At 48.8% G+C, this 25,263-nt stretch overlaps 3 protein-coding genes across 5 annotated transcripts in view; 1 reads left to right on the plus strand and 2 right to left on the minus strand.

Moving 5' to 3' along the window:
• Window positions 1–25,263, plus strand: part of LOC122370455 (protein unc-45 homolog B-like) — a 32,533-nt gene that overhangs the window by 5,365 nt on the left and 1,905 nt on the right. For all 3 annotated transcript variants that reach the window (XM_043346104.1, XM_043346103.1, XM_043346102.1), the window contains exons 7-16: window positions 1–27; window positions 428–586; window positions 998–1,175; window positions 1,482–1,644; window positions 1,944–2,173; window positions 2,432–2,573; window positions 23,061–23,234; window positions 23,562–23,644; window positions 24,190–24,370; window positions 25,055–25,176. The exon at window positions 1–27 is cut by the window's left edge and continues 142 nt beyond it. In XM_043346104.1, the coding sequence (XP_043202039.1) occupies window positions 1–27; window positions 428–586; window positions 998–1,175; window positions 1,482–1,644; window positions 1,944–2,173; window positions 2,432–2,573; window positions 23,061–23,234; window positions 23,562–23,644; window positions 24,190–24,370; window positions 25,055–25,176 (1,459 nt within the window). The remainder of the gene's footprint in view (window positions 28–427; window positions 587–997; window positions 1,176–1,481; window positions 1,645–1,943; window positions 2,174–2,431; window positions 2,574–23,060; window positions 23,235–23,561; window positions 23,645–24,189; window positions 24,371–25,054; window positions 25,177–25,263) is intronic.
• LOC122370456 (larval cuticle protein 65Ag1-like) lies at window positions 6,217–8,396 on the minus strand. The gene is made up of 3 exons (XM_043346105.1): window positions 8,337–8,396; window positions 7,128–7,295; window positions 6,217–6,884 (listed from the first exon to the last, which is right to left on the minus strand). Exons 1-3 carry the CDS (start codon window positions 8,343–8,345, stop codon window positions 6,567–6,569), a joined length of 495 nt encoding a protein of 164 aa, XP_043202040.1. The 5' UTR covers window positions 8,346–8,396; the 3' UTR covers window positions 6,217–6,566.
• LOC122370457 (larval cuticle protein 65Ag1-like) lies at window positions 16,280–17,595 on the minus strand. The gene is made up of 3 exons (XM_043346106.1): window positions 17,533–17,595; window positions 17,049–17,216; window positions 16,280–16,760 (listed from the first exon to the last, which is right to left on the minus strand). Exons 1-3 carry the CDS (start codon window positions 17,539–17,541, stop codon window positions 16,455–16,457), a joined length of 483 nt encoding a protein of 160 aa, XP_043202041.1. The 5' UTR covers window positions 17,542–17,595; the 3' UTR covers window positions 16,280–16,454.

Here is a 25,263-nt window from a genome sequence, read left to right on the forward strand (position 1 = left end):
AGCGCGCTAATGCTGACCTGCTCAGAGGTGAGGGATGATGGGTGTCCACGTGAGGGATGTTAGTCGGGTGAGAGTGGCACATTTATCGGAGTGACGGTAGTTGAAGGAAGAAAGGATGGAAAGCATCGGCCCAGCTCTTGATGTTTCTTGCATTATGATTTGATGTGCGCGAACAAACTGGTTGTTGCTTAGAAAGTTAGCTGGCTAACCTCAAATGTAATATTTTTTGGATCTTGATTATGAGTACCACCATGTCGTTATGCTATTTTTCATCGAAGTTAAACATTATTACAATTTTCTACTGCGAAAACTATTATTTCAGCAAGTCATGCATTTATCAACAATATTGAACTTCTCTTATCCGGCCTCACCCGTACCCAGTGCTCCTCTCCCCTCTGACTGATCCGCCCTCTACGCTCCCCGACAGCCAACAAGCGTGAAGTTGACTCAGTGATGGCGGTTCTGACGGTGACCACCAACTCGAGCGCCATGTCTGCGCGCGGCCGGGACGCCGTCATCGAGCTGCTGCTCAAGAACTGTCCGTACATGGCGCTGAACTGGACGGAGAACGTGCTGCAGTCGGGAGGTGAGTGTGACGGTGATGGACGTGGTGTGATTGCATGACCACAAGGGGGCAGTGCTGACGGACCGACGTGAGACGAACAGTGCTATTGAACTGGTTACTCTGGGACTGGGCGGGACTTGAGGAACGTGTGTTTTGTTGCATTGGATAATATAGGCTGGTGATTTTTTCACTGATGCACGCTATTGAGTGGGCTGCAGCCTGCATGTGTCAAACGAATTGATGTTTGGACCCCTGTGCACCTTAACCACGACCCTCAAAATCAACAACGAAACAGCTGAGGGGTGGCAATGCTGGTTTATATGAAATCACTGAAGTTACCGACATTTCGCCATCTGTGTGTCATCTCCTTCCCTCCTTCACGTCCTCTCTGACGGACTCCCTCCTCACTCCCAACCCGTCCCCCCTCCGCAGGCATCCAGCGCCTGATGGAGGTGGCGTCGGAGATGGACGGCTACCGCCACGAGAGCTCCATGAACATCACCGCATCCACGCGCACCACAGTCGCCGTGTGCCTCTCCAAGCTGTACGAGGACATGTACCACGACCAGGCCAAGCAGCGGTTCGCTGACGCCGTCGAGGATTTTGTTAAGTGAGTTGAAAGATTGATTGAATGATTGAGGATCATGTCTTTGTGCGAAATATTATCCCATTATGTTATTTTGGGGCTGCATTTTCATAACCGGAAATTGCGAATAAAATTTTAGAAAGGATAGTAACTGGTGAAGACCTTATAGTTTGACTTGAATTTCATATCCAGTCTAATCTGTTTAAGAATTCCCAAGGCTCTCGGCAGCGACGTTACGAAACTCCACAGTATTTTGTTAAGTGTAGTTGCGACTCGAGCTATCTCGCCTGTACGCGCTGACATTTAACCTCTCACCTTTCTCTGGGGCAGGTCCAAGCTGGTGACGCCTGACATCGAGGGCAAGGTGCGCGTGACCTCAGCCATCACCTGCCTCCTGCTGGGACCTATCGACCTCGGCAATAAGATGCTGGCCAAGGAGGGCATCCTCGAGATGATGCTGGTCATGGCCAACACGGATGATCTGCTTCAGCAGGTACGGGTCGGTCGGGGGCTGGTGAGGCCAGACTGTTCGTTCTCTCGGGCCAGTGAGTTCAGTTAATGATACTAGATTTTTTCAATAGAATTACGCGATTCTAGCGAATAGTGTTTGTAATTCGTTCGTTGGTGTTAGTGAGCTGGTTCTTTGAGGTCAGTGAGTTAGTTCGCTGATATTGTGACTAGTGAGGTCTTTGGCGTCATTGAGCTTGTATGATAACATCAGAGAGTTTTTGATTTGCCCCCCTACCGAACTCTACACATCCGATGTTCACACTCGTTCCCTCCCCACCACAGCGGGTGGCGTGCGAGGCGCTGATCGCGGCCGCTTCCAAGAAGGACAAGTGCAAGAGCATCCTGACGCAGGGTGTCGACATCCTGAAGCGGCTGTATCAGTCCAAGAACGACAGTATCCGTGTGCGCGCGCTGGTCGGACTGTGCAAGGTCGGCTCGCTGGGCGGAACTGACGCTCTGGTACGGCCGTTTGCGGACGGCAGCACCATGAAACTGGCAGAGGCGTGCCGAAGGTGGGTAGCTGTTACAGAAAGCGTTTGTATTTTAGCCAGCTGAGGCCAGCCTTCAGTGCATAGTCATAGATATCGGTTATATTTGTTATTGATGGGTATAACATTTTTTTTTTAAATGTTAGCTTCAGAATAGCATCAACAAGCAATACCCATTTGCATGGGTTCAGTCTCAAATTTCCCTAGCGCGGCGCTTTACTGCACAACATTTCATCTAGCTATGCCATGCTTTGACCATTCCTCTTATGTTGGTCTGTTAAGGTTCCTGGTGAACCCCGCCAAGGACAAGGACCTGCGCAAGTGGGCCACCGAAGGCCTCTCCTACCTGACCCTGGACGCAGAGGTGAAGGAGAAGCTGATTGAGGACCGACCGGCCCTGCACGCCATGCTCGAGCTGGCTAAGGTGGGTCGGCACTGGCCACTGCCGCCGAGACGGGGCGGTGTGAGGTTGGGGGTGGGTGGGGGCCGATGATGTGGCAAGAAGACGTCGTGGGTCACAAACATGTGGAATACATGCGAAAATGTATATTCAACGACGGTAGAATAGAAATGCCAGTGATCCCAGCAATGGAGGCTGAGTTAAAATCAGGAATGGGTGAGGAGGAAGGGGGGGGGGAGTAAGGAGGTAGGAGTAACCCAGTTCAGCTCTGTCCCGCACTGACGCCTGAGCACTGGGCAGTGAGGTCAGACTCACCACCGCTCCTTTCCCTCCCCATGCCCCGTCACGCGGTACTGGGGCGCCGCGCCTCTGATCATTAGACGACTTGTATGTAGTGGCGGCGGTACCCATCATGGCACTAGGCGTCAGTGGCACCTTTCGAGAGGATAGGGGAGAGTCGGTGCGTGACTCGACTGCGATTGGGTCGCTCTGCCGCCCCCGGCACCCTCGGAGCTGACTGTGCACGCGGGCGGGCCGCCCGGAGCTTCCGACCCCGTTTTTACAACTCAGCGACTGGGTTAGGGCCTGACCTTCCCGGCATGATTCGTCATCCCCCGAGCGTATAAGACAGGGCTGATGACGTGATAACGATAATTAACCGGAGCAGGGCTGCGGAGTCGATGGATTTTCGGCGACTCCGACTCCGACTCCGACTCCGGCTTTCAAAAACCAGCTCCGACTCCGACTCCGACTCCGGGCAGAATTGTCGACTCCGACCGACTCCAACTCCCGACTCCGACTCCGCAGACCTAGCAGGGCTGCGGAGTCGACAGATTTTCGGTGACTCCGACTCCGACTCCGGCTCGGGTGTCTAAAATCGACTCCGACTCCGACTCCGACTCCGACTCCGCAGCCCTGAACCGGAGTGACTATGTAGTGACCCTGAGGCGTGGGTCATGTCATGGCCTTACGGCGACAATGAGCTGTAGGGTAGGCAGTGATCGGCTGAAGACCGTCTAATGGCAGTGGGGTACACAGTATATTCCTCGCTGAGCAGCTGCTTTGTGTTTACAAAAGATCGTCGTCGTCGGCGGTGGACATTTGCGTTAATTAATGACGCTCCTTTTTGGTTGCTTTTGACCAACACTGCGATATGATGAGGCTTTTACATTCAACTCTTGAACATTTGCCGAGGATTCGGAACACTTTGGGGTTACTTTGTGTTGCAACAATGATCTGACCTCGCCATTATTTTATAAGCAGTGTGCAAAGTCATGGTCATAATTGCAACTGGTAGCTGACGCTGTGAATGCAGATGACGTGAGCCTCGCATTTCTAGGAACTAGTTATTATTTATAAACGTCTTTGCGAGTATGTGGGCTCATGGTCGCAAGACTTTTTGTACCGTGGCTGGGCTCATTGAAGTCGAGCGAACTGATGGCAAAAACGCAAATTTGTAGCAACGCATTTCGAATCAGTCAAAGTTGGTATGTGGTGCATGCTTTAAAAACTACATGCTTGAATATTATTTTAATATCAGCGAGTGTTCAGGTGACGGGATAAACAATTGTTCGTCTGCATTTACGTTACTTGTCACTCCGACTTGAGATTCTGTATGTAAGGAGCTCGTCGGACTAAGATGCTTTTCCTCTCGACTGCCAGTGTGCGTGTTTCAGCAATACATGCGCTGATGATGTTCAACTCAGCCATCATCAGACAAACAAGTTATTGTAGAACTAAATACAGCAATCCTTGGATTTTGGATTTCCGCCGCTTTACTTTTATCATAATTCTGTTGTTTTATCTGCATAGGCGCTAGTGATGTTATTGTTTTTCATGTATCATTGCTGCTAACACTAACGAACCTGCACAGCGAATAAATTACAAACAGAATCCAACGTGCTGGCATGCCAATCCGGGAATGGCTCGTGCTCAGCCATCATCCGGCTTATGGGTTAATCATTGTATGGCTGAGTGGGCGCCCTAAGCTGCTCTGCGGCAGAGTGCGGCGGCTCTCTCAGTTTGGCCACGAAAAACACCGCCTTTGCTCGGCCGGTGGACGGAGAGCACGGCACGCACCGCCACAGGCACTGGGTCATTGTTTTGAACGGCGGGGATTACCACGTCAGCGACTGCGGTGCTTGCAATGGTCTTTGGGCCGCTCGTTGATATATCCCCAGGGGTTGTCACTCGTTTTACTGAGCGTCGGTGCCGCTCAAAATATCGAAACAGTAGCAAAAATGGCTCTGCTTTGTTTACATAGGATGGCGTCGTGATGAGTGACTGATGACGGTAGTTTAGCCCATTTATCAACACTTGTTGCAGGCGGGCATATGCCACGCATTGATGCAGGTAGACATGATTTGCATTATCTGACAATTTCTGCAGATAGACAAGTGTGAATCTGGCATAATACGCAATGATGCAGAGAGACAATGAAGAAGGGCATGTTGTTGAAGAAATTGGGATAATTAGAAATGCCTTTCGCACGAATCAGGGCTGAAAACTAGTTAGTTAACGATTTAAAGCCAGTTCAGTGAGTATTGATGGACAGTTCAATCTTTTATGGATTCTCTTGAAGCCGTAGAATAGTGATCCGATAGACATAAGTAGCATCCGATAGACATTTTTTTGTTGTTGAAAAATTCCAACTTTTAAATTTGACCTTTTTTGACCTGAAAGTGACCTGACCTCAGCTAAATTCAACTCAAAATGACCTCGAATGACATAAACGCACCGAATTCGAATTATTTGGCCTAAATAGACAAAAACTTGTGTCACGTGACCGTTGTATGATATAAGATTTCCGTGACCTGGGATGACCTGGCCCTGAGCTGAAAATCAAAGTACAAGTTTGGTATTCTGAGGGTATCTAGAGCATGTATTCACGAGTGTGTAAACCAAAAATAAGCCTGATCTGACTTGTGGACCAGCGGCCAGAGCCTAAAAGGTGAAGAAGCCGAACATTGATAATTTTTATTTTGACCTGACCTGTGACGTCATCCGTGACCTTGAGGTCAATTAAATTAAATTTCGTTCGACCGTTTTTTTTCTAGGGCTATCAGACGCCGTTTGAATTTAGACAATCGTCCAGTAGTTTTGGAATTATGAGGGGGTCTGTGAATACTGAATAGCGCCCCCCCCCCCCAGTGGGTCGCGTTACACGCTAACGCCAGTGGGGCGCGGGCTAACACAGCACACACTGCGGTCTGTTATTCTTTCAAGATCGTACAAGTAGATGTAACATATTTTGCATCCACCCAAAGGCCTCACCGCTTTTGGTGTGTTTGGTTCTTTGCCCATTGCCATTTCTAGTCATTTTTCTTTTTCTTTTTTCAGTTGATACAATGAAGTTTATATTTTTTGTTAAACCCATGCATGCGTTTATTCATGATAAACATGGAACTGTAAATATCATTCGGACATTATGAAATGAACTGTATAAGAATAGCACAACACATTTTTTATTGAAGTTCTTTTGATTTGTTATTGACACAGATGATGCTGGCCTCCTACATTTGTGCGGAGCGCTGTTCTACCAATCTCGTTAGGTCCCGTAGCAGTTGTAGTTCTACGAAAATAACCGCCCCGCGTTAGAACAGCGCGTCCTGCTGATGTACCGATTTGAATAAACCTTGTTTCCCACTAGACAGTGACATAACCCTGATTCATTTGAGCATCCATGTATTGCATGTTGTGATCCATAACACAAGACAGCACAGAGGTTGGTCACAATCATACAGTACACGAGGTATATGAATGAAAGGCAGTGTTTAGCACTGCCTCGACCATCAGTGTGCACAGTTTATATACATATTCCCGCCACTTTGGATATTTGGCGGCGCCGAAAGTCCGCTCTCCTTTCTACTGGCAAGAGAAGTCGTCTTCGCGGTGCTGAGGCTCCGTCCAAGTCTATTGGACTGCTTCGTCATCGTCTCGCTGACTCGCGGCTGAGACTGCCTTCAGTTTGGGCTCAAAGCCCCTGGCTCGCTGAGCCAGCATCTAACTAGTGCTGGTTCACAGCACAAATCGCTCAGCGCGCTGGGCGCCACGCTGGTTGAAGCTGTCCGACCGCGAATCAGACAGGTCCGCGCCTTCGCTCAGCCCCTCTGCCCAGAACAGCTGTGGGAAGTCGGCCCTCAGCTGGGCGTACGCCTCAATCTGCTGCGGCGCCACCGGCAGGTGGTTGCCCTGCGGCTGGAAGCCGTTGACGTCGGCCACGTAGGACACGGTGTAAGTGTTGCCGTCGTCGCCTATGAACTGGTAGCTGCCCTGCTTGGTGATGGCGCCCGTTTCGCGCTCCGGTCCTGGCTCGAAGCGGCCGATCTCCTCCACCTGTTTGGGAGAAAGTACAGCCGTGAGCGATGAGAGAGCGATGGGTTTGGTCAACAGTTTGACAACAACGCTTGGACCTAAAAGTATCCTTAGCCGACTGGCAGACCTCATCGTTTGGATTATGAATAGGTAATTTGCTTGTGGAAGTATCGTTGAGCTAGGAAATAGCAAAAGTGCTCTTTGGGACCCTTGGCTCACACCCATGTGTTGTCATGAACAAAATTGATATGGCTTGTTCCTTACCCGTTGTCCGTTGTCCTGTTCGTAGCTGAACTCGTAGTTACCAGAGTCGTCATTTTCGAAAGTCTCTGACAAGATGCGCACTTGTGGCTGTCCGACGTTGATTGGACTGGTGTTCTGAATCAGCTGAGGAGCGGCGCTGGCGACCGCCAGCAAACAACAGGCCACGAACTGAGGGCACAGGATTGATTACGGAGCGAGCGAAGCGAGCGTAGTCTTTCCTTAGATTAACGGAAATTTCTGAGTATGAGCGGCCGGCCGGCCGGCCGGCCGGCCGTGGTCACGCTTTTGCGAGGCTTATATCTCAGCAACCACTTGACCGATTTACATGCGGTAATTTTTGTAGGGTAGCTTCATTCCTTCTACCAAGTATTGGACTATTCCCGATGCATGTGGGTGACCCCTTATGCACGTGCCACGTGCAAAACGAAGAGGTGTCACTTTTGCAATTGTTGCAATATCTCGGTAACTACTTGGCCGATTGCGCTGAAAGTTGGCATGTAGGTAGGCACCCACTATGCAATGCATATCCATGTGCCAGAGTTGGGGTGCTGCTGCACGTGCGCACGTGCAGGGGTCGATTCCAGATCTCGAGAACGGCTGGACCGATTGCGCTCAAATTTGGTACACGGTTACGGAGCAGTTAGTAGGGTGCCGTGCAAAAGTCAGTTGGGACCCATTTTGCACGTGCGCACGTGCAGGGTGCCGCTTCCAGATCTCGAGAACGGCTGAGCCGATTGTGCTCAAATTCGGCACATTGCTAGAGACCGGTTAGTAGGGTGCCGTGCACAAGTCAGTTGGAGGTACCCCCTCGCAAATTCGCACGTGCAAGGCCCACCCTCTCGCTCGCTCCGTTAATCGCCCCAAAAGGCGTTATACTGGTGACCAGTGAAACGCATAATGCGAGCGCCATAGTCGGCCCATGAGGCGCTTGACCTAGCAGTGGGTCAAAATGAGCTTCATTTACCCAGAAAGACGCTTAAAGACGTACAAAAAGCCGTTTTCTGAACATGCATTTTTTAACTATGAGCGTCTGGCTGAATTTTGGAGTTAGCGAAACAAGGTTTGTATCTGACTAATTTTAACCATGTTTTAAGTCATCTGAAGACATCTTGGGATGCTCGGAAAACGCTTAAGAATCATTGTCTTCTATCTTATCATGCAATTGTCAGTAAGATACAAGCTCTTACACTGAGTGGAATACCGTCTCACCAGCTTCATCTTATCCGTATGCAATATTCGTTAGTCGCACGTGCTCGGCACTGGCCTGGGATGAACTGTGTCCATTGGCCGACCGCCGGCTCCTTATACCTTGGCGACCGGCCGGGCGGCGGGAGAGGGACCGCCCCCGCCCCCGCCCCCGCCCCCGCCTACCTCGGATCCTGCCGGCGGCGACGACGGCAACACTGGCACGCTTCGCTTGTCGAGACGATAGGCCGCTGTACCGACAGCTGCCAATCCGCTGTCCAGCTCGACTGTTTACTCTGACCAGGGTCGATTTTCGCCTTTGAATCAGTGTTTAGTGTTTGTCACCAATCTCAGCTCGTAAGGGCTAAACGAAAGTTTTTATGATGTTCTTGCTTTAAATCGTATGATTGCTTTATTCATCGCAAGGTTTTCGCCTATTGGGCCTGGATATCTGAGCTTTATTCCATACATTTGTTGTCTATGGATGATTACATTTGTCTACGGTTCATGGGATGAATTTTATTGTGGTGGGACGAGTAATGGAGGCCGATGCGCAGAGGTCAGAAGATGGATCAACATTGGTATATTGCCGTCTTAGGCTCTGCTTTTTGTACTCGTTATGGATAGCCGCGGGCCCGCGAGTCATCATGCCGTGGTTTATTTGCGATTCTACCGTCCTCCCACCATTCCTTTTGGCAGCTCTGATTGGGACTCCCCAGCCAGGGGAATGCAGGGGAATAGGGTGCCGGGAATTGCGAGAAAGCTCCAACGATGAGCTGCTGGACAAAGATGTCGACCAATAGTCGATCTAAGTGGTCGTTTAGGATACCGTTTAATTAGCCAGATTACCTCAAATGGAAAATATATCTGTGTCTGCACCGGCTACCCGTGTCAGAGCAGTCATTTGTCCATGTCCATAACGGAAGCTATCATTCAGCACCCAGCATCTGCGGCGCTTGGTGAAGTTTTATTTTATTGTGACGCCGACGTAGATACATTATGTCTACCTTGGTCGGACCGTGTTATAGTTCCTAACCCAAAAGTGTTTGGGATACTGGCGCTTGGAGAGGAAATAAAACTTGTGAGCGATTGGGAAGAAACGTCTGCGTAAACGTTCCGACTTTTTCTTTTGTATACGACTGTCAGTAAGAAGTCACGTCAGTATTGTATCATGGCCATGTCGCAGAAAAATTTGATGACGATAAAAAATATTTCCGTTTTCAGTTATTCTCAAATTTTGTGACAGAACTAAAAAAAGCGTCTTTTTTTGCATGGTGGTGTAAGTCCTCTCGTTTTCTTGTTGCTACTACGTCATAAAGCCCTTATTCACGAGAGCTGAAGTTTGGACTTCAGGAGAGATGGTTTGGAAAATATGCTCAAAGTTTCTCGAGGATGTCAACTTCCTGATCTTATGTTTTAACCCGCGCGGGGCTGGGGTCTCCAGCCGAACGCGCGGGGCTGGGGGGGGGGGGGTAAATTTTACCCCCCCCCCTGTTATCTCCCGAACTAATGGTCCGATTTGGAAAATTCAAACGCCAATCGAAAGCTCTCATCGCGAACAACTAAAAAAATGTACTTAATTTAAAGTTTGAGGTCAAGGTCAAGGTCAGGTCAAGGGTACAAATTGCACGTTCCTACAGTATCGGCCTTGCACCGTAGTTGGCAGTTGCCGAACAATGGAGTCATGGACTGAGACTGATCGCCCAAAACGTGTTCTTAGGCTACCAAGACAATATTCGTTGCATACAATATCATTCAGAGGTCAAGGTCAAGGTCAGGTCAGGTCAGGTCAGGTCAGGTCACCAAAAAAACAAAATATAGAAAAGGGCATGTGCGACACATGTTTTATGGGTCATTTTACTCATAGAATTCAATAGGCACACTCAATAAGTGATATGGACCACCTCTGGATGAATTTCAGGTCGAGGTCAGGTCAAGGTCAGGTCAAGTTAGGTCAAATTTTGAAGTTGGTTGTGAACCCGCGCACCGACGGGGGTCTGCGCCAACTTAGTACCGACGGGGGGGCGGATGACCGCCCCCCCCCCCTGAGATCTCGAGAACGAAGCAAGATAGCGACAAGCGGTAAACGGCATCGGATACGCACGGTCAAGATCTACAATTTTTACAAAGGTCATTTTCAGGTCAGGTCAAAGATGACGTCACAGGGGTCGAAAAAAGTCAAAATGGCGGCGCTAAATATGAAGAGAGTTTTTCTTGAATAACTTTCGAATTAGTCAAGATAGGAACAAACTAAGGGCATCATCGTGATCCTCTCGTCAATCCGCATCGAATGATATATATGTTGACCTCGAAAGGTCAAGGTCAAAGGTTGACCTCAGGTCACGTGACCTCGAGGTCATCATGTATATCATTCGATGCGTCTTGACGAGCTGAACACAATGAGACCATCCACGCGTCTGTATCTTGTTCCTGTACGGAGTTATTGGCCAAAAACCTTTGGTGACCTTTGATGACGTCACATGACCTCACAGCTTCCCAACAGCAAAACAGACCTCAAGGTAGTGAAGGTTGATCGTATATGAAGTCATGTATGGTATATGGAGCCATTCCGACCCGTTTTAGTGGTAAAAACAGGGAGTTGATTTTTCCCCCATTGACTTATAATGGGGAGGTCGCGAAATTGACCTGACCTTAGGTCACCGATATCAAAATTCCGAGATATACAAATTGTAGCTACTAATGACCTAATAACATCCTGCGACTTTCAAAGGCCTCCGACATCTACTGTAGCTCTGGCACGGTGACAAAGTTGCAAAAAAGTGACTTGAGGTTGGGTCATTCAAAGTGACCTGGTGACCTGACCTTGAAAGGTAGGAGGTTCAAACTTGCACACCATGTGTAAAATTGATAAGGGAATAGTCATACCAAATTTCGCGGCGCTACGCGCCGCGGTTTTCCCGCTATTCGCGAAAAACCTCAGGGGGGGGGGGCGGATATCCGCCCCCCCGTCGGTGCGCGGGTTAAGGCCTAAAAAGGTGTTTATCTGATGCAGTTTTTCACGGCGAATCGAATGGTGCTATTTTTGTTTCCATACGAGGTCTAGAACTTCCAAAAAAGTCATTTTTCAAAAAATTTGTGTGTCGTGACGTCATAAAATTTTGAATAACTCCCACATTTTTGAACCGATTCTTCTAAAATTTGGTATGTAGGTGCACATAGACCACTTCTCTGACATATATTCCGTTTTTTTCGATAGACTCAAAATTTTGGATTTTATAATGATATCCCAAAAAAAGTCAGTTTTTTGAAAAAATTTAGGCCAAAAACCAAAAGTTTCAAAAAAACGAGATAGCCATTTGATAGACAAAGTAAAATTACGTATAACCTTTTTTGTTACGTCTTGATTCCTTTAAAAATGAAGATGTTAGCGGCGTTTGAACTTTTGCCGTTTTTGAAGCGAAAATGGCGAACATGACGTCACTAAAACGTCAATTTCTCAAAAATTTTCCGACGGATTTCGCTCAAATTTTCAGAGAACGTGTCAAATTGATGTAAGAAAAGGTAGGTACTGAAAGTTTGGCGGCGCTGCGCGCCGCCGTTTTTGAGATATCGCAAAAATTCGCGAGGGGGGGTAAAATTTACCCCCCCCCAGCCCCGCGCGGGTTAACCCGCGCCCCAGTGACGGTCTCAGCCAACTTCGCCCTAGTGGGGGGGGGGGCATATGTTACCACCCACCTCTAACTCAAAAACTAAGAGGGCTAGAAAGACGCGGTAAAAAGCAGTCGATAGCTCTCAATGCGTACGTTTGAAAGTATTTCGGTCATTTTTCATCTTAGAGCAATATTGGGGTCACCAGAGGTCATCAAAGGTCAAAATTTGCGAATTGTCATTATATTTTTCAGAAAACATGCCATTATCTCAGGAAATATGATAGCTAGAAAAACGCTGGAAATAACAATCGATAGCTTTTGAACTCTTCTTTTTAAAAGGTCATCATCAAAAATGACCTCAGGTCAATGGTTTAGCCTCCAGAGGGCAAAAACTCCAAAAATAGCTGTTTTTACGAAAAGTGTTTTTCGGCAATAACTTTTGACTAAAAAAGCTAGGACATTTCTATTGCCAGAATCGTGTTCCTCTCGCTGAGACGCGTCGAATGAACTATAATTTGACCTTGAAAGGTCAACCTCAAAATTTGACATCAGGTCAAGGTCATGACCTGACCGGAAAAAGTCATGTTGCATATCAGTCGATGCGTCTGGGCAAGACAAACACAAAGAGGCCAACTCCAGCGTTCTATCTCTTTCCAATCGAGAGTTATTGGCAAAAAGCTGTTTGTAGCCTCAAATGATCTCGGATGACCTTTCTAGAGGCTATCAGCAAAAAAAAGACACCTTGGTCGTCACGGATGGTCCAAATCATTGTGATTCTGAAATATGTAGACTGTTCCTATGCGTACACACGGATCTAGAGGCATTTTCGTTTTTCTCCATTGACTTATAATTGAAAGGTCACGCCACTGACCTGACCTTAGGTCACGCATATAAAAAATCCGAGATAAACAAATTGTAGGCACCCATAACATCATGCAATTCACCAAGTTTAAAACCTCTCTGACAAACACTGCAGGCTGGACATCATTGCAAACTTTTTTGAGGCTTGGTCAGTTAACTTGACCTGGTGACCTGACCTAACATGACCTGGGGTCAAAAATTTCACACATTGTCCAAAATTGATGTGTGCAAAAAACTACTCCAAGCGTCACACGCAAAAAACGCGACAGGGTGGTAACATATGCCCCCCCCCCCCCCCCCACTGGGGCGAAGGTTAAGTCAAACACTTGAACCTTTCGTTCATTTTTCGCCTGTTGTTGTTTTTCCCCTGTAGAGCATGGCTAACTTAGTTTGACAAGCTTTGGTTTCTCTGTTGGTCCGTTTCGGGCTGCATGCTCGGTTGGTAGGTTGCCGTTGATGAGAACGCGGACTCGAGGTCAGGTCAGGTCAGGTCACCAGAGTGTTTTTTTAGCCCACCTCAGAAATGTTTGCAATCACGCCAGAGATAGAGTTTTTGACGTAGCGCTTTCTTCTCGTCAGATTATCTTTAGGGTAGGGTAGTGTGGGGTAATTTGAACATATTTTTACGTCTTCTCCGTTGTACCAAATTCCAGCTCAACCCTGGATGAAGAAAAACTGTTTCAGTAGCGCATGTGTCACTTGCTTTCACCATGCAAGCCTCATTTTTGGACGAGCCGAGCATACCTTGAATAGCATAGCATCACTTCTCCACCAAGTCACGGTGTGTTCAAATTGCCCCACCGTGGGGTAATTTGAACATACTGTCTTTACCTGCCATAAAAAAGATAGTCTCGCCAGCACCGATGTTGTTTGACCCATAAACAAATAGGCAGAGCAATTATAAAAATACCATCATTGGAAAAATCAACACAACAACAAAAATAAGAGTTGCAGAGTATCAATATCTGCACGCTGCACACCGGTCAGTTGACAGAATTCGCCTCTCTTCAATTAACAGAACGTCTATCATCTCCGTTCGATAAAAACTCTACCAAACCTTACTTCATCTGTTATAGTGGTGCCAATCGGAACCTGGACATTCGGAGTTCCGATTCTTTATAATGTCCAATTCAGAATTGATTGCACAAAGGTATAGACGTCTGGACAACGTTGGACGATGGCCTGCCACACTTAAGCATTTTTATCAAGTAATCGTGCGTAGCATTGATTGGCGAATGGAAAGCTTGTTAAGCTCTCAATATAATGAACACTTTCCGGCTGGTAAAATTACATGATAAGCAATATAAATGACGGTTTTGAGTGTTGATAGCTGCATAATTTTCGGACATATTTGGACAAATAGTTGACTTTAACATTTTGGACGGAAAATCAACGAAAATGCCAGACATTAGACGGATATTAGACGTAAATTTTCTAAAACTGGCATCACTTATCTGCTACTGCTTTGGGTCAAAAATATTGGCACAAAAAAAAACTGGGAGCGTTGTTTTTTCGGAGCTATCCCTGTCTTCATTGAAATTCTCACACTATGTTCAAATTACCCCACGCTAAAAGTTATTTTGCAATTTTTAAAAACAGGGTTCAAAAGCAAATTTCTTGGATTGAAGGCACTGATTAGGTCATTGTACAACAAAAGCCGTTGCGCATTAGACGCTAGCAATGCAAGATTTTGCGCTGCAATGAAGTTGCAATGACGTGTTGTTAGGCGTTTATCCTTGCGAAGTTGATTTTTTACACTGTGCGTCAACATTTTCATTCCCTGAAACTTTAAGCCCCGTTCATATGATAGCCCTTTTAGTTACGATAATTTCTCTCATTGGTCTTATTGTCATGCCACTTATGGATTTTCCGTAATTTTGTGTTATTCACACTATGTTCAAATTGCCCCACATGTTCAAATTACCCCACCCTACCCTACCAGTATTTTTAAAGGCCGCCCGCCCCACACTGGAACTCGCATGCGGGTTGCGAGTTTGCGGGTTTTGAGTTTGCGGGCATAATACTAATTCATAGAGTGATTAGACCGCTCCCTTATGGTAACTTCATGCATGCAGTTAAACCGGTACACCTTCAGAAACTTACATGCAGTCGCAATATCAGCGCAAGGAACCAAAATTCGACTCCAACGAAAAACCCGCAAACCTTGCAGAACTCGCAGACCTCGCAGCGAGGAAAATCGAAAGTTGACTCAAAATCAACTTTTGGAATGCGATGCAAGGTCACTCGCAAGCTAAAAACATGCAGACTCGCTTGTTAGATGGTAGTGTGGGTCACTCAGCCTAGATTGTATTATTTAATTTTAAAGAAACCCGAAAACCCAAAAACTCACAACCCGCTTGCGAGGTCCAGTGTGGGGCGGCCTTAAGTTGTGTCACTTAATTATCATAAATGTGACCTGAGGTCAGGTCAAATTCGTGATCTTTATGCAAGAAGCTAATGGGAAGTTTTGAAATGCGCCCTGTTTAGAGTTAACAATTCAAAACCACCCAATTATTTCGGGATTCTGGCTTATTATCTCATCTATTATGATCCAGTTGCCGTTAAATAACGGAGCACCTGAAAAGATCATCCGAGGCCATGCGAGGTCATCAATATTTTTTTGTCAATAAATCACAATATGGTGGTGCTAATGACTCGTAAATGGACCGAAACTTCTTGCCTGGTCATTGCGCGTCGACTGATATACCACACAGCCTTATTGGGTCATGAACTGACCTCGACTTGTCAAAGTTTGATATTGACCTATGAAGGTCATCAAGTTCATGTTTCTACCCGTCGTGAAGAAACACGTCATTTTCATTTAATTTTCACATCTCTATTTTTCGAATGAACTCAATGTTGACCTGACCCGAAAGTGTTTTATTATGTTGTAGGTCTTTTCAACGAACTACCAAACACCGTTTACCATTTGTCGCTCTAATGCGTGTTTTCATTTTTTTTTTAGATGTGAGGTTTGGAGCCGAAAATTCCTCCCCCTCCCGAAACCAAACCTTTCATAGCCCGCCCAGAATTGGGTTAAATAAAATGTTGATTTGTGTTCGCAGAGCGGTTCTATATGGTTCAGTATGGTCCAAAATATTACATCCATGTTGTCCTCCATTATCTTATGCTTTGGATAATAGGTTGATGAATTGTCTATAGAGATGAGTTTTTAGTTTTCGCCTTAGCTGTGTGCTCTATGCTTGGTTGATGCACGCATGTCTGCATTTCCTTCCTATGCTATCAGTCACTCGCTTTGTAACCCGAGCCCAGGCATAGGCGGCGGAACCGGGAGGGCACCGGGGCACCGTGCCCCCTTTGATTTAGGCATTTTAACATTAGCCCTATGGGCGTTGCATGGAAAGGATGGGATGGGACCAAAAGTCGGCAGTGCCCCCCCCCCCTTATTTGAAGGTGTTCCGCCGCTACTGACCCCAGGCCAACAATCGCTTGGTTTCTTTTCTTTCTTCCTTTTTTGACATCAGAACCAACACATTCAGTTCACAAGTATATTATATACATTGAGCTCATTATTCCAATATCGTCGACCGCGGCAATAGCCTGCGGTCCAAGCAATGTCGGGTAACAGTCCCAGGGCAGAAACAAGAGACCAGTCTATCGGCGCAGAGTCTGAGACTAGTCTGTCGGGGCGCGACGCTACCGAGTCCGTCTAGCGGGTGATGCGGTCGCCGCGGTTCTCGAAGGTAGGCTGTCCGAATTCGTCCACTTGTCGGCCAGCGCTCAGCCCCTCTGCCCAGAACAGCTGTGGGAAGTCAGCCCTCAGCTGGGCGTACGCCTCAATCTGCTGCGGCGCCACCGGCAGGTGGTTGGCCTGCGGCTGGAAGCCGTTGACGTCGGCCACGTACGACACCTGGTAGGTATTGCCGTCGTCGCCGACATACTCGTAGCTACCTTGCTGGCTGAGGGAGCCCGTCTTCGGCTCGGGACCCGGCTGGAACCGGCCAATCTCCTCCATCTGAAAGAACAAACAAAATTAATTTACATGCAGGGTGTTGCAGGTAAATTGCGGCATTTTAGATCAGTACCAGGCCGTGCAATGGCGGTCTCATCACTTCCAGACCCTAAGTGCTTGAGCCATAAACGGTCGCCCTGTGTTCCAAAATACGATTTTGGAATGAAACTGCATTTTTAAGTTAAAACTCCAGTGAAGTTTTTCTCCTCTTGAAAGAAAGACGTAACGCAAATCGACAGTTTCACACAACCAATGCCAGTTTTTTTTTTTAGAATCAAGAACTGTCCTCACCCGTTGTCCGTTGTCCTGTTCGTAGCTGAACTCGTAGTTACCAGAGTCGTCATTCTCGAACCGTTCTGACAAGATCCGCACTTGTGGCTGTCCAACGTTGATGGGGCTGGTGTTCTGAATCAGCTGGGGAGCGGCGCTGGCCATCGCCAGCAGACAGCAGGCAACAAACTGTTGGGAAGAATATCGTTGTCATGGTTACGGTTTCATTAGTACAGTTGAGCTTGAAATAAGAGCAATATCAAAATATGCACCACCGTTTACAACTTTCTCTTCCCTGCAAGTGGCATTGCTGTTTATAAGTTGAATCTGTCAACAGCTTTCGAAATCACTGCACTCGATATTCTGAAGCTTTCTTTTTGCCTTCCGTGTTTCCATTTCACACGGAAATACGGTGAAACTGTCGGTCTGACCCTATTGCAAGTCCAGTTCCAAAATGGGTAGCTCGGCTTCTCTTTGAACCGATAGGCGTCGGCGTGAAGCTCACCAGCTTCATGATGACGGTGATCTAGAAGAGTGCGTGTTTGCGCGTGTGGCCTGGGCTGCTCTCTGCGTGCACTGGCCGGCTGCCGGCTCTCTCTTATACCCCCGCCGGTGTGCCTGACCGGTGGGAGAGGGCCCACCCCTTCCACTCCTCTCCCCCCGCTCCCACCGGCAGCAGCCCGTTCCACTCTGCAGCCATCGATGAAAGGGGAATAAGCAGAAGATGCGTTGTTTGCGGCATATTGTTATTCGTCGTTCTGGGCTAAACACTGACTGCGTATCTTAGCAATGTTGGAACCGGTCCATCATGCAGTGTGTGGAAAAGCCTATTCCATCCCAGTTACTTGCTATGAGCACTCAGTAATATTTCAAATATTTTAAGCAGCGACCTTTGGTTACACAATGTCAGTGGTAACGCAGCATTCGTGACTCGATTTCATTCAAGATGACATTTTTCTAGCTCAAAGATTAGATCTCAATGCGAAATTGCAGTGTACTGAGATGCTCAGGGATGTGCAACGCGTCTTTGACATGCTCAAATTTAAACGTTACTGTAGCTTATAGGCAATTTGCCCAATATGGATCTATTGAGGTGCATAGCTTTCTTTCTAAGAATGACCATTGACCACAGATTTGAGAACTGACTGAAAGTTTTGTGCACCCAAGTTACTAAGTTAGCAATAGGGTTACGCCAAGAGGCTTTCTGTTTGGGTAGAGTGTCATCAGGGAGACCAGTTTTCGGCTAAACCCGCGCCCCGTGATGGGAGGGGGGGGGGCGAAACGTCCCCCTGTCGATATCTCTGTCGATATCTCCGTAAGTGTTGGAGATATCGTCATCAAGCTTTCAGGATCCCTCTGGGCATTTTCGACTCTAAAGAAGTTTTGCGGAAAGAGCTGTTACACCTACAGCTTTTTAAAGTCACAGAAAATGTTCTGTACAAAAAAGTAAAATCATCAGGGCTACAAAACTGCTATCTATAATTTTTCGAAAATTTTCGATTTTGACACCAAAAAGTTTTTTTTTTGTATAATACCCTCAAAATCCCAAACATAAACCAACGAAAAATTCCCATCTCCGCCTTTTGGGCTTCTATGCAATGGTTTATTTCGTAGACAATGTCGCGGAAGACGAACCCCCTCCTTCAAGCAGTGGCGTTTGGCTAAAGGCTCCGTGAAGCGTGGGTTAGGTATTTTGGTTTTCGCTGCTGTCAGTCTACATGTCTGTCAACGGTTCACCAGACTGTGGCACCTTGTTTGAGTCGAGTGTTTTGGAAGAACTTGCAAACTGCGCGTTGTTCGGCTGTTCTGTTCCCACGGCTTCGTATCGCCCCGGCAAGTGATGATTCTTTGACAGAGTAACAAATGTTACAACATGCGTCGAGAGCTTTAGGTGACGCGCCTGACAGAGTAACTGACAGACTAACATTGCTCTTCGGCCCGCTATTCAACAACTCAAAACAACCAGGTCCACACCAACATTTTTTTCCCCTGTGCCGAAGGCACTTGCATCTTCATTTGTTGCTTCCACTCCATGTCGAGGGCGGGCTTTTCTTTTTGCAACCTGTCAGTGCTGACTGCAGATGCGAAACGCCGGCGTTCTTGCCAATCTGGCCAGTTGTGCCTGCCGACGCCACTGCATTGTGACCTGGCGTGGGCCATGCGGCGCCGTCGGTCGAATCCGTCGGTGTCGCCGATCGGCGCGCAGCGTCGGTCATCGAGACGCGTCGGCTATGCGACGCCGGCCTGCCGGCGGGACAGGCCGCCCTTGAATGTCCGTCACACGACTCTGGGTCATTTGTCGGTGCGGCTGGTGGATGTAAGCACGTGCCGGTCTGAACTCTGAAAGACGCACCGGCAGCCGGTACGGGCCTTTTTGGCACATTGCAATGTGTCGAAGGCCCAAAAACGCCGTCGGGACCTCGGCGCTACCTCTCCAGCGCAAGTAGGGCTTAGGTGTGCGTTTGAGCCCTTTGAGCGATGGAAAGATATTGTTTAGATATTTGTCGGTTGATATCCTCAATGTAAGGGTCCCTAGTTTCTTGTTGACGTTCGTCGATGCATGTGCGATTGGGTGACAGCAATGTCCCAAACTTTGTCTATTTGGGTGGGAAACGACATCCAAATGAAATTCATTTTCCACTCTCACCACCATTTTTAAGAACAATTTTCCACTCCCAAGTCCCAACCAAGAAAACATAGATTTTTTACCTATAGAAAGACAGTTGTGGGGATGCCCAGTTAGCATCAAACATTCTACACCCTAGAATAAAATGCATGCTTTTTGTCATTTCTCACTCCTTTTTGATCTAATCGAATCAGCAGTTTTCCACTCTCTCCCCTCTTTTTGGTGGGCAATTTTCCCCTCTGACAACCAAGACAAAACTCAATTTTGGGACACTGGGTGACAGTGTACCTCGTGACCGACTCTTATATTATTCACGTTTCTGGCTATGAGTGGATAACGCGATCAAGCCTGATAATACTAAACAAGCGATATATTTGGAATAATTCCTAAACCTCGCGTTTGCTGTGTCTAGCTATGCCAACATTGTGATGGAACGCCGAGTATGTCAGAAGGTCAGAATTTGGTTACATTCGAGATAGCAACCGCTCGCGTAACGCTAAGCCTGTAAAACGCTCGTTCTTTACATGGCTGCTCGTGCATTCACGTAGGTAATCCGAGCAGTGGTAAATTGGCGGCTTTTATAAGACGGAGTCGAAGTAATGCGGCCATTTCGTAAGCTACTCACTGGATTCTGTCCGTTCTTGTACGGCTCGATTGCTCGAAGAAGCGCTTGCACGTATCATTATTCCGTCAGTGAGCGGCCTCGTGAAGGCACGTGGGACCGATGTCGTCCAGCTGTGCGTAAGACATGACACGACCCGGCGCAGGGGGCCGAAAAAGTGACGGCCGGGACACATTTGTAATGGGCCACCGTCGTGGTTGCTGTATCGCATGTCTCTATCGCTTTGAGCAACTGTCTCTGCGGCCATTCCACGCTGGTGATCCCTTGGCTGGACCGGACCTACTTATCGTGAAGCACAATGGTTGAGCGGTGAGCGGTTCCGCTTCCCGATGACAGCCACGTCCTCGACACACTCTGCGAGTGTCGCTTGGATGTTGTTTTTCGGCGTCATTACCTACGTGAATTTTAATTTTCGGAGTCTGTGCTTAAACCTCTGGAAGCTTTGGCATTGGTTTCTTTTGGATCGATGGTTTGAAGTGTATTCATAGTTCGTTGCTAATTACCCGCCATCCCATCAGCCATGATCGCCCGTCATTGGCCCGTCATTCGGTCGCAGGAAGTATGACCACGCATCTGACCTGCTGCGGCGGCTGGAGTGGCTCAGCGCAGATCAGCTAGTGTCGTACCACACTCTCAGCCTGCTGCACAAGGTACGCCGCACTCCGCAGCGGGGAACCCGAGGAGCTGGCAGCCGGTCTCGCCACTGTGGCTGAGGCCCGCGGCCGCGACCGGGACGTGGTCACGCGACAGGACCACCTGCTCCACGTGCCGCGGTGCCGCACCGAGATTGGGAGGACCGAGGAGGCGGTTTCAGTGCCGCGGGCCGGCCGCTTATAACGCGCTGCCGCCCGACCTGCCGCGGCTACCTCCACACCTGTTTGGCTGCCGCCTCAGGCGGCACCTCAGAGTTGGAACCGATTTAAGACGCGACTGAGTTTTTGTGTGTATGTGTGTGCGTGCGTGTGACAGTTGTATGTTTGATCGTTGTCATTTTGTGCCTACTCTCCCATTGCCGATTGACGTTCATTTGTTTAATCACGTGACGAAAGGCAGTAATAGCCGCAAGTATATTGCGGATGTCCTTAATACAGTATGAGATGAGATGAGATGAGATGGCACTGAGAGCTTCCTAACCCCACGTCACTATCGTTCCGATCATCGTTTTGTCCCAGACCATCGTCCATCGTTTTGTTGCACTTCACTGACGTGGGCGTCCGCAAACGTGTCTCACTTACGTTTATGATCATCGATTGATTTATGTCATGCCTATTGATCACATATCTGCTCGCAATGCCTAGTTCATTACCGTTATCCAATGTTTATGCCCTGCTGAGTGATTCCGTATGTGTGCGTCATTAATCACACTTGAGGCCGTCCGCCACTGATCGTCGTTTTATCGCCGGTGTAAGTTGCCGTTGAGTGACCGGTGGCATTCGCTCGAGCGTGAAGCGCGCCGTAGCGGCATTGACGGGTCAGGATGATGGGTCGGCGTGGCATGCTAAGGTCACGCTGTCCGCTTTTTGCGGCGCGGTCATGCGTGTGTGCTCCATCGGGCGACCGGTCGGGTCTTTTTGTGTTCGTCGCTGATCGCTGAGCACTCGTCTCTGATGGTATCACCGCTGTGCATCTTCACCCGCCTGGCGGCAGACGAGCTGCTCGACGCCCGGGGCGACGGCAGGTGACCCGCTCCAGTCGGCAGTCGCCCCTCCCCCTTTTAAAGACCGACCGGCGTGCAAATCGACCCAAATGGGCACAGAGCATGGCGCGACTCGCTTCCCTTGGAGTACCGACGGGCAGTCTCTGGCGGCCGGGGCTTTGTTTCCCGGCATGGCGCTGTCCGGCGCTACCAGAATTAGCGCTCGATTTCTATGGAAGCGTAAGCAGAATTGCCAATTCTGCTTACGTCTCCATGACACCCAAGCGCCAATGTCTGATAGAGTCGGTTAGCCGTGGAACAGGGCCCAAGTGACCGCCGCGCCGGCGCGCAGCCATCATTGCGTGACGCGCAAAGATGCGCCGGCGCTGTCTGCTGGGAGCGGCCGTTTTTGCGCCGTCCATTCACCGTCTCCCGCAGAAGGCTGATCTGCCCTTCTGGGATTGGCTCGAATTGGCTGTAGTCTGCGTGGTGATGTTTCCCAACCGAAACAAACATCCTCGCAGGCGCCGCTCACACCCAAATTGGCCGAAATTTGCCGACGAATCTGGCGCGGAGCACGCCGCGAGGGCCTTAGGCTGCCCCAGCTGGCTTAGTGATGTTGTTCGATGGGTTGCAAGGCGTGATAAATCATCAAGCAGATCTGGCACAGCTACAATGCATTGATGAGTAACTAATTGTCTGTCGATCAAACAATCATTTGATTTTATCCGCTGATAGGGAATAAAGGCAATTTACGGGATGATAACGCACAACTTCATTTGTACTAGGCGCCATACAATGCGGCTATGCAGAAATGCACAGCATTTATCCGTATTGATTTCGTTTTATCTGAATATCCGGCTAACCGCACATCCCGAGATACCTATGTATTTTGGGAACCTGATGAGCATCATGACTTGCTGCTGTCTTGCGCCGTGACATTGTCTGTGACCCAAAAATGTGACCTAATGAAGGGATGAAGGATCCAATGAATGACTTGATGACCTGTCTTGCTGACCTCAACATACTCGTATGACCGAACCCCGTGTCCTCACCTCATGGTTTAGCGTGTTTCTTACCTCGTACCCTAGCCTGGTGATCTGATGTGATCTGGTGGTGACCTGACCTGGTGCCCGTCTCTGCCGACAGAGTGGTGATCACTCGGTGGTGTACGGCGTGGTGACCACGCTGGTGAACCTCACCAACAGCTACGACACACAGGAGGTGATCCCAGAGATGATCGAGCTCGCCAAGTTTGCCAAACAGCACATCCCTGAGGAGCACGAACTGGATGACGAGGACTTTGTCATCAAACGACACGAGGTGAGCCGGGGGAGACACGATAGCGACGCTTGATGAGAGTGAATGTGTCGATGGGACTTAACGGTTTGACTAGCGAGAGACGATGGGAAATACAAGGAGCTGAGTATTTCAGTGATTGCTGTTCTTTTTGACAGTATATTGGATAGATTTTCTGCTGTGATTTATGATTAAAAGTAAGTTTTTTTCATGAATATGCAATATGCATTTGGCTTGATCATACACATCTCACATCTCGCATCTGTTCACATTTGCGGTTTATCGTAACCATAACGTGCGTTTGCCGCGATAAAGTTTGTCGGCCGTCGCTGACTAATCGTTCCACGGCAGGTGCTGTGCCACGAGGGAGTGACCAGCGCACTGGTGGCGCTCTCCAAGACCGAGAGCCAGAACAGCCGCGAACTTATCGCACGGTGAGTGACATTGCTGTCCAGCGGGGTACATACACGAGGACTTTGAGGACTTTGATTTACACGTTAGCGACTCCAACTGACTTCGAAGCTACCCTCCGTGTCGGTGTTGCATACACTGTCGTTGAGTGTAACGAAGTCAGAACTCAGAGAACATTGTGAAGCGTCCGCTGTCTCCGGCTTTGCCGTCCGTCTTACACTCTTGTGCCCTATCGTTAGGTCAGTGCGGTATTTTATGCGAAAATCTGCTGGACCAAGTATTACCTGTATCCCGTGCTAATGTCGGAGTGTTCGGTCGTACTGCCTTTTAGGCTGAAACTGACTCTTTCCGCGTTCAGGAAATCGCATGCGAGAGCCTATTCAAATACATTGTAATTCTTCTCGCATCAATCGCTTGCGGGAGGTGCGTGCGATTGATGCGAGCGTGCTTCCATGTATTTGAATAGGCTCTCGCATGCGATTTCCTGACTGCGGAAAGAGTCTGTTTCAGGCTTTTGAGCCCGACTGTCCATTTAACCGTCATGTCTCTCCGTCCCTATCATTTCCAGAGTGTTCAACGCGCTGTGCAAGCACCAGCAGCTGCGTGGTATGGTGGTACAGCAGGGCGGTGCACGCGCACTCATCGGCCTGGCCCTCGAAGGCACCAAGAAGGGCAAGCAGCAGGCGGCACAGGCGCTCAGCAGGATAGCCATCACCATCGACCCGGCGACGGCCTTTCCGGGACAGAGGGTACGGTCTGCGCGGCGGCGGGGAATCCCTTCCTTCCAAGGGAGGATTGCCACGGTGTTAGGCGGGGAGCTTGATATTACAATAGGTTCAGTGTTCAGCGAGTGTGAAAGGAGTGTGTGTAGGGACCATTGTGGGATTGTGGTCAGTTTCAGCTATGATTACGCGAAGTTCGATATGCCGCCTCGAGTTACCAGTGGATTGCTGGCTGAATAATGCATGCGGGGATCTACCGAGCGTTCGTTGCATCGTATTGAGATGAGCGCAATGCGTTTAAGCCGGAATGCTAACTGGAGGACGTGAAAGCATGTCCAGCTGGCATTGGAATTGCAGCATGCAGCGGTCAGTCAAATAGCAGGCTCAGGATCTGGTTTGTGTTGCGTACGCTATCATTGATTCACGTCGTCTATAGATAATCGGGTCCTCATTGTGGGAGCAGATTCCGGACAGTGTCCCGTGCAGCCGCGGCCATAACCGTAAACGGTCCGCTTGAATGGCTGTTTAGCAGTAGTGTGGGTAGTAAGTGACCATTTGTACCCAAAGCGCTCCTCCCGTGTCCACTTCGTACCCTCTGCGTCCCCTGCCCCGTTCTCTCGGCGCCCCTCCCCGCCCCCCCCCCGCGTCTCGTCACGTGCGAGGATGTTTGTGATAGTTGTTTGTGAACGTCATCCCGCCGCTGTCTGGCAGGCGTGCGAGGTGATTCGACCGATCTTGTCGCTGCTCCACCCCGAGTGCCAGGCTCTGGAGAACTTCGAGGCGCTGATGGCCCTCTGTAACCTGGCAGGAATGAACGACACCGTCCGCAAAAGGTGAGATACGTTCGTGTAGTGGAAGGCCGCCAGCAAAGGTGAGGTCTATCTGCAAATGAGGAATCACACCGTCCGCAAATGATTAGG

The sequence above is a fragment of the Amphibalanus amphitrite genome, unplaced genomic scaffold, assembly GCF_019059575.1.
Source record: "Amphibalanus amphitrite isolate SeventyFive unplaced genomic scaffold, NRLGWU_Aamphi_draft 001133F_arrow, whole genome shotgun sequence".
Classification (NCBI taxonomy): domain Eukaryota; kingdom Metazoa; phylum Arthropoda; class Thecostraca; order Balanomorpha; family Balanidae; genus Amphibalanus; species Amphibalanus amphitrite.

Bases quoted from the DNA above. Each gene is read 5' to 3' on its own strand.
- LOC122370456 (XM_043346105.1), bottom strand. The intron at 6,885-7,127 runs GTAAGGAACAAG...TCTCCCAAACAG, and splicing joins AACAGGACAACGGACAACGG to GTGGAGGAGATCGGCCGCTT.
- LOC122370457 (XM_043346106.1), bottom strand. The intron at 16,761-17,048 runs GTGAGGACAGTT...TTGTTCTTTCAG, and splicing joins AACAGGACAACGGACAACGG to ATGGAGGAGATTGGCCGGTT.